This window comes from Aegilops tauschii, chromosome 1 (assembly GCF_002575655.3).
Source record: "Aegilops tauschii subsp. strangulata cultivar AL8/78 chromosome 1, Aet v6.0, whole genome shotgun sequence".
Taxonomy (NCBI): Eukaryota; Viridiplantae; Streptophyta; class Magnoliopsida; order Poales; family Poaceae; genus Aegilops; species Aegilops tauschii.
The window spans coordinates 493,793,704-493,800,221 of NC_053035.3; the positions used below are offsets into that span (position 1 = coordinate 493,793,704).

General features: G+C 48.5%; 1 protein-coding gene across 1 annotated transcript; it reads right to left on the bottom strand.

Moving 5' to 3' along the window:
* Positions 1–2,226: 2,226 nt before the first annotated feature.
* On the bottom strand, positions 2,227–5,841 carry LOC109766251 (uncharacterized). The gene is made up of 3 exons (XM_020325002.4): positions 5,153–5,841; positions 3,385–3,540; positions 2,227–2,784 (listed from the first exon to the last, which is right to left on the bottom strand). Exons 1-3 carry the CDS (start codon positions 5,518–5,520, stop codon positions 2,418–2,420), a joined length of 891 nt encoding a protein of 296 aa, XP_020180591.1. The 5' UTR covers positions 5,521–5,841; the 3' UTR covers positions 2,227–2,417.
* Positions 5,842–6,518: the final 677 nt, after the last annotated feature.

Below are 6,518 nucleotides of genomic sequence, written 5' to 3' on the forward strand. Positions count from 1 at the left end.
TGCATGTCAGTCGGTGGAACCTGTCTCACGTAAGCGTACATGTAAGGTCGGTCCGGGCCGCTTCATCCCACAATGCCGCCGAAACAAGATAAGACTAGTAGCGGCAAGAAGAATTGGCAACATCTACGCCCACAACTACTTTGTGTTCTACTCGTGCATAGAAACTACGCATAGACCTAGCTCATGATGCCACTGTTGGGGAACGTAGTAGAAATTCAAAATTTTCTACGCATCACCAAGATCAATCTATGGAGTAATCTAGCAACGAGAGGGGAGGAGTGAATCTACATACCCTTGTAGATCGCGAGCGGAAGCGTTCAAGAGAACGGGGTTGATGGAGTCGTACTCGTCGTGATCCAAATCACCGATGATCCTAGCGCCGAACGGACGGCACCTCCGCGTTCAACACACGTACGGAGCAGAGACGTCTCCTCCTTCTTGATCCAGCAAGGGGGAAGGAGAGGTTGATGGAGTTCCAGCAGCACGATGGCGTGGTGGTGGAAGTAGCGGGATCCCGGCAGGGCTTCGCCAAGCGCAAGCGGGGAGGAAGAGGTGTCACGGGAGGGAGAGGGAGGCGCCAGGGCTTAGGGTATTGCTGCCCTCCCTCCTCCCCACTATATATAGGGCCAAGGGAGAGGGGGGGCGCAGCCTTGGCCCTTCCTCCAAGGAAGGGTGCGGCCAGGGAGGAGTCCTTCCTCCCCAAGGCACCTCGGAGGTGCCTTCCCCCTTTAGGACTCTCCCTTTTTCTTATCTCTTGGCGCATGGGCCTCTTGGGGCTGGTGCCCTTGGCCCATATAGGCCAAGGTGCATCCCCTACAGCCCATGTGGCCCCCCGGGGCTGGTGGACCCCCGGACCCCTTTCGGCACTCCCGGTACAATACCGATAAAGTGCGAAACTTTTCCGGCGACCAAAATAAGACTTCCCATATATAAATCTTTACCTCCGGACCATTCCGGAACTCCTCGTGACGTCCGGGATCTCATCCGGGACTCCGAACAACTTTCGGGTTACCGCATACTAATATCTCTACAACCCTAGCGTCACCGAACCTTAAGTGTGTAGACCCTACGGGTTCGGGAGACAAGCAGACATGACCGAGACTCTCCGGTCAATAACCAACAGCGGGATCTGGATACCCATGTTGGCTCCCACATGCTCCTCGATGATCTCATCGGATGAACCACGATATTGAGGATTCAATCAATCCCGTATACAATTCCCTTTGTCTACCGGTATGTTACTTGCCCGAGATTCGATCGTCGGTATCCCGATACCTTGTTCAATCTCGTTACCGGCAAGTCTCATTCCGTAACTCACATCATCCCGTGATCAACTCCTTGGCCACATTGTGCACATTATGATGATGTCCTACCGAGTGGGCCCAGAGATACCTCTCCGTTTACACGGAGTGACAAATCCCAGTCTCGATTCGTGCCAACCCAACAGACACTCTCGGAGATACCTGTAGTGCACCTTTATAGTCACCCAGTTACGTTGTGACGTTTGGTACACCCAAAGCATTCCTACGGTATCCGGGAGTTGCACAATCTCATGGTCTAAGGAAATGATACTTGACATTACAAAAGCTCTGAGCAAACGAACTACACGAACTTGTGCTAGGCTTAGGATTGGGTCTTGTCCATCACATCATTCTCCTAATGATGTGATCCCGTTATCAACGACATCCAATGTCCATGGTCAGGAAACCGTAACCATCTATTGATCAACGAGCTAGTCAGCTAGAGGCTTACTAGGGAAATGGTGTTGTCTATGTATCCACACATGTATCTGAGTTTCCTATCAATACAATTCTAGTATGGATAATAAACGATTATCGTGAACAAGGAAATATAATAATAACTAATTTATTATTGCCTCTAGGGCATATTTCCAACACCGCATTGGCCGGAGGACACGGACTGGTGCAGGAAGGGGACAATGCACGGATGGCCACCTTGAGGTCAATGCTGCGGTTGGACAGGCGACCACCCACCGAAATGAGTCCCACGTGTCTGTTGGGTTAGAGGTTCCTAACATAGCCTCCAGCTTATGGCCGAACTAGTGTTATACATACACCTTCAAAAGATTTCTAAGAAAAAATATCACGCGCAGAGTATCGACTAGTGTTACAAATTCCTGCGACATATCTGAATTGCACACCGTATAATCCTTGCCGTATAGAAATGGGCTTTGATATTGTACCTGGAAAAGATAGCTATAAAGAATTTGAAGGAAAACAATAAATAATTTGTTTCCAACATCCAAAACAAATTCAGAACAACAAAGATTGGTATATCTGTCAGTTTGAACAACAAAAAAGAACGTATGTGCCCATTGGCTAGCTCCATGCATGCCTCGCTAATTAAGGCCAAACCGAAGCTACAGACATACTATGTACATAAACAGAGTGACCGAGTTAAGGATGCACATGCTCATAGCTCATCACGGCATCGGGAAGAAGACCGGCCTGCGCCTGCATGCCACCGTACTCCGACGACCGGTGTGCCACCACCGAGGCGGCGGTACTGGGCGGTGCGCACATGCGCCCATAGACGTCGGTACCGGCCGGGAAAAAGCCACGATGTTGATGCTGGAGCACGTCGAGCGAGTAGACGGTGTGGACACCAGTGCCCATCAGCATGCGCGAGCCACAGTGGGCGGCGACGGGGCTCGGATGCGCGTGGCGACCCTCGTAGGTGGTGACGACCGTGGACGGGTCCTGCTGTGACCGCTCCACCAGCTTCTTCACCCCGCACTGCGCCGCCGTGCACCGGTAGTAGCTCCTGCGCACGTGCATTGCTACTATCAGTAAATTGTCTTGTCCGGTATATAGCTGTCTGACTGTGCAGGATGCATACATATTTGTTCAGTCTGATGCTAGCTAGATTGCTTAACTGCTACTCCATCCGTTTCTAAATATAAGTCTTTTTAGAGATTTAGAGATTTTAATATGAACTACGTACGGATGTATATAGACGTAGCTTAGATTGTAGATTTACTTATTTTACTCCATATTTAGTCTATATTACAATCTCTAAAAAGACTTATATTTATATTTAGGAACGGATGGAGTAGTACGTATATATGCATGCCCCAATGAGTGAACACGATTTTTATTTTATTTTTTTAGATCAGTGAACATGATACTTGATGAACGCGCCGGGCAGATGTTACACATGCTGTGGTCGATTTTGCGCGCTGTACAATCTTCCCTGTAGAATTCACGAAGGTAAATATTCCGAGCAAGACCGTGTTGCTCAAACTTAAAAATATGCTTGCGCAACGAAAAATACAAGTATATGATTATGACGGTTACTGCAATATATACCAAACGAGGAATGTGTGCGGGAAATAAGAAAAGATGTGCATGTCCATAGATGTACCTTGGGAAGGAGCTGTTCTTGACTGCCTTCTGGCCGTACTTGCGCCAGCGGTAGCCGTCGTCGAGGTGGTCGACCTCACTCTTGGTTGCGAATGCCACACGGGAGCCACGCGGCTTCTTCTCCCTCTTCCCCTCCTTCGTCTTCTTCTTCTCGCTCCTGCGTCAGTCAGTGGATTAGCACAATGAGGAACGTCCTTGGCGATTCTTAATCATGTGTACATGAGTAGATGATTTTGTTTGGTAACCAATCACTAGGATATAACTGACTAAGAACAAAGTACTAGGACTTCTTTTCTGACATAAGATCCTCTCTTTTTATTGGTCAGTAATAATTGTTGCATCGTTAAGCAAGCGGGGGACAAGAAGTGGAGTTGTGCAATCTCCTGTGGAGGCTATCTTCATAGTTTGTTCTTTCATGATGTATTGGGCAGGTCTATACTCAAAGGCGCGGATAAGGATGTGTTCCAAGGAGGGGTTCGAGTGCTGCTGAACGAGGCTGGGATGCTCGCTCGACAGTTGAACCTGGCAGCTGCTGGGTGTGGGACACATAGCTGGCGGTTGACCTTTCATTTCTCCCTCTCGCACTCTTTTGGGTGTGGGTTATGTGATCCCTTGGTTAGTGTTGATCCTCATGTGAAGACTTTCTGCTGCCTGGTTTTTGTCCCCGTAATGAGTGTTTCGATATCGAGCACCCGTGGAGGGTCTCCTTGTAATGCACCAACTCGCTTCCCTCTATTTCGCTCTTCCTGGTCTTGCTTGTATGTCTCTGCCGAACTTTGCATTTCCGTTAACCAATTAATGGAAACGGGATGCCTGGTTGAAAAAAAGGGACAAGAACTGGATGCTCATCCGCCATCGAAGCACAAGTAGGAGCCCTCCATCTGAGCTAGCTCATGCACTTCAAAATTTCCTTCTCTGTTATGATGATAAAAGATAGTGCGAGGAAAACCATAAGCTAGGTGATAACAATCAGCCACAGCAACACCCATCAATCATTCACCATTATTCATATTCTCAATTAAGAAGAGCTAAGAACTTTCGCCAAAAAAGGAACAACATGGAACTAAACAAGAGGGTTGCCCGGATAGCTATCTAGTGCCGCGCTGTTCAATCATTGCAAGTTGATCTACATTGAGCGGCATATTCTTCCTTTGCTACCTAGGGAACAGATAGGATAAGTTTTGTTTGTTTGGAATGATAGGTAGGTGGGAAGTTGACAGATGGCGAACCCTAAATCCCATTGTTTACATCTCACCTCACGCGATAATGCCACGTGCGGCATGATCTTTGCGTTCAGAGCAGAGTTTTGGGTACCGCCCGGACAATTCGGATACCGCCTGGTATCCGCATTTCCCAGTACCCCATGAGAAATCAACTTCCCATGCAAAAAAATTCTGAAATTTTGAATTTGAAACAATTTTGGATGAAATTTGTTCAGATTCATAAATAGTCCGAAATCTGCGCGGGATTTCGTGGTAACCGTGGTATCCGAGTTTCTCGATGACCTACGAGAAAAAAGTGTACCTCGGTATTCAAAACCTTGGTTCAGAGCGGCCGAGAGTACCAATGGAGAGATGGAGACCGATATCGATCTGGCAAGAACACATACCGGTGGATGGATCTACACTTGTTCCCTGTATTCGACCAAGCATATGCACGCATGTGATTGATGATCGACGGACAAGAAATCCAGCAACATCGAGCTGGATTTAATTAGCACACGGATGCATCGAGATCGAATATCCATCCTAATAAAATGGCGCACGTACCTGCAGCTGCCATGATCGGCCGATCTATCCTCGTCTCCCTCCTCCGGCGATGGACTGCCTCTCTTGCACCCGTGGGACTCGGCCCCCGCCGCCTCGCCGGACGTCGACGAGTTGGGCGTGACCGGAGTCGCTACCGCGCCGATCGCGTCTCTCATCGTCGGGTAGCACGGAGGTACGTCCAGGTGCTTGGCGAGCTCCGCGGGGTCGAGGAGCCCGTGCAGGTAGTCGGTGATGCTGGAGTAGGTCGACGGGATGACACCACCACCGTCGCCACCGCCGCATGCTGATTGACTCTGGAAGAAGACGTGGTCGCCGTAGATCTGGCCGCCGCCGAGGTCTCCTCCGCTTGCTGCTGCTGATCCGGACATGGAGTGGTGCACGCGAGGTTTGGGAGCTGGTGAGATGGAGGCCGAGCGTTGAATGGGAGACGAGGGGAAAGGCCGGCAGGCGTTCAACTGAGGTGCACAAAATGCGTCTTTGCCCCTTTGGGGAGCTGCAAAGCAAGATACGACTACGACCTTAACCTTTGGGAGGAAACTTGTGTGCTCGCACGCGCGTGGTATTAAAGTATACTTCTTGTAGTAGTACGTGCTTGAATTAGCCTAAACATTGGTGAGCACAGTATTTTTGTACGGGATATGGAGGGAGGATGATCGATCCCCATCCTGCCTCGAGATATTATCATGTGTACACGCGTCTCCAGCTGCGCGTTTTATTCATTTTCCATGCGAAATGTGCGTGCTTTCGGGCGGTACACGAATACACTCCCTGTGCGTACGCACGTTGATGGGGTTGGTAGGCGTTGGGGTTGGTACGCGCTTTGTTTTTTCCTTGAGGATCTTACATGTATATTTATATTTATAGGACACGACCAGGGAGCACACGTGTGCTCCTTAGCGTTCCCGAGCACACACCCAAAAAAGATAAATTTTGTTCTAATGCTATGATGCAAAATTCACTCCAAAATAGGAAAAGATCTTGTCCCATATGCAATTATTATGTGTGTTTAAATTTTTTTTAAAGTCATAACTTTTGATCGGAGCATCAAAATTACGATCCGTTTTCACCGCTAGATTCTTGGCGACGAGCTTTTCAAAACTAGATCCCATATCGATATGTTTCGACAAACTTTTTTTCCTCGGGCAATTTTGATGCCACGAAGAGGCAACTTTTGTACTACAACAAGCAACTTTCGGTTAGGTTGTTTATCACATCATTCAGATGTTCTTTTGAGTTGGCTACGATGACTACCAAATTGCCTATCATCATCTGTAAGTTGCCTACCACGACTACCTATCAACTTTGGTGTTATATGAAGCACCTTGTTGGTCGTGACTACCTATCCACTCAATGCTCTTATAAAGTT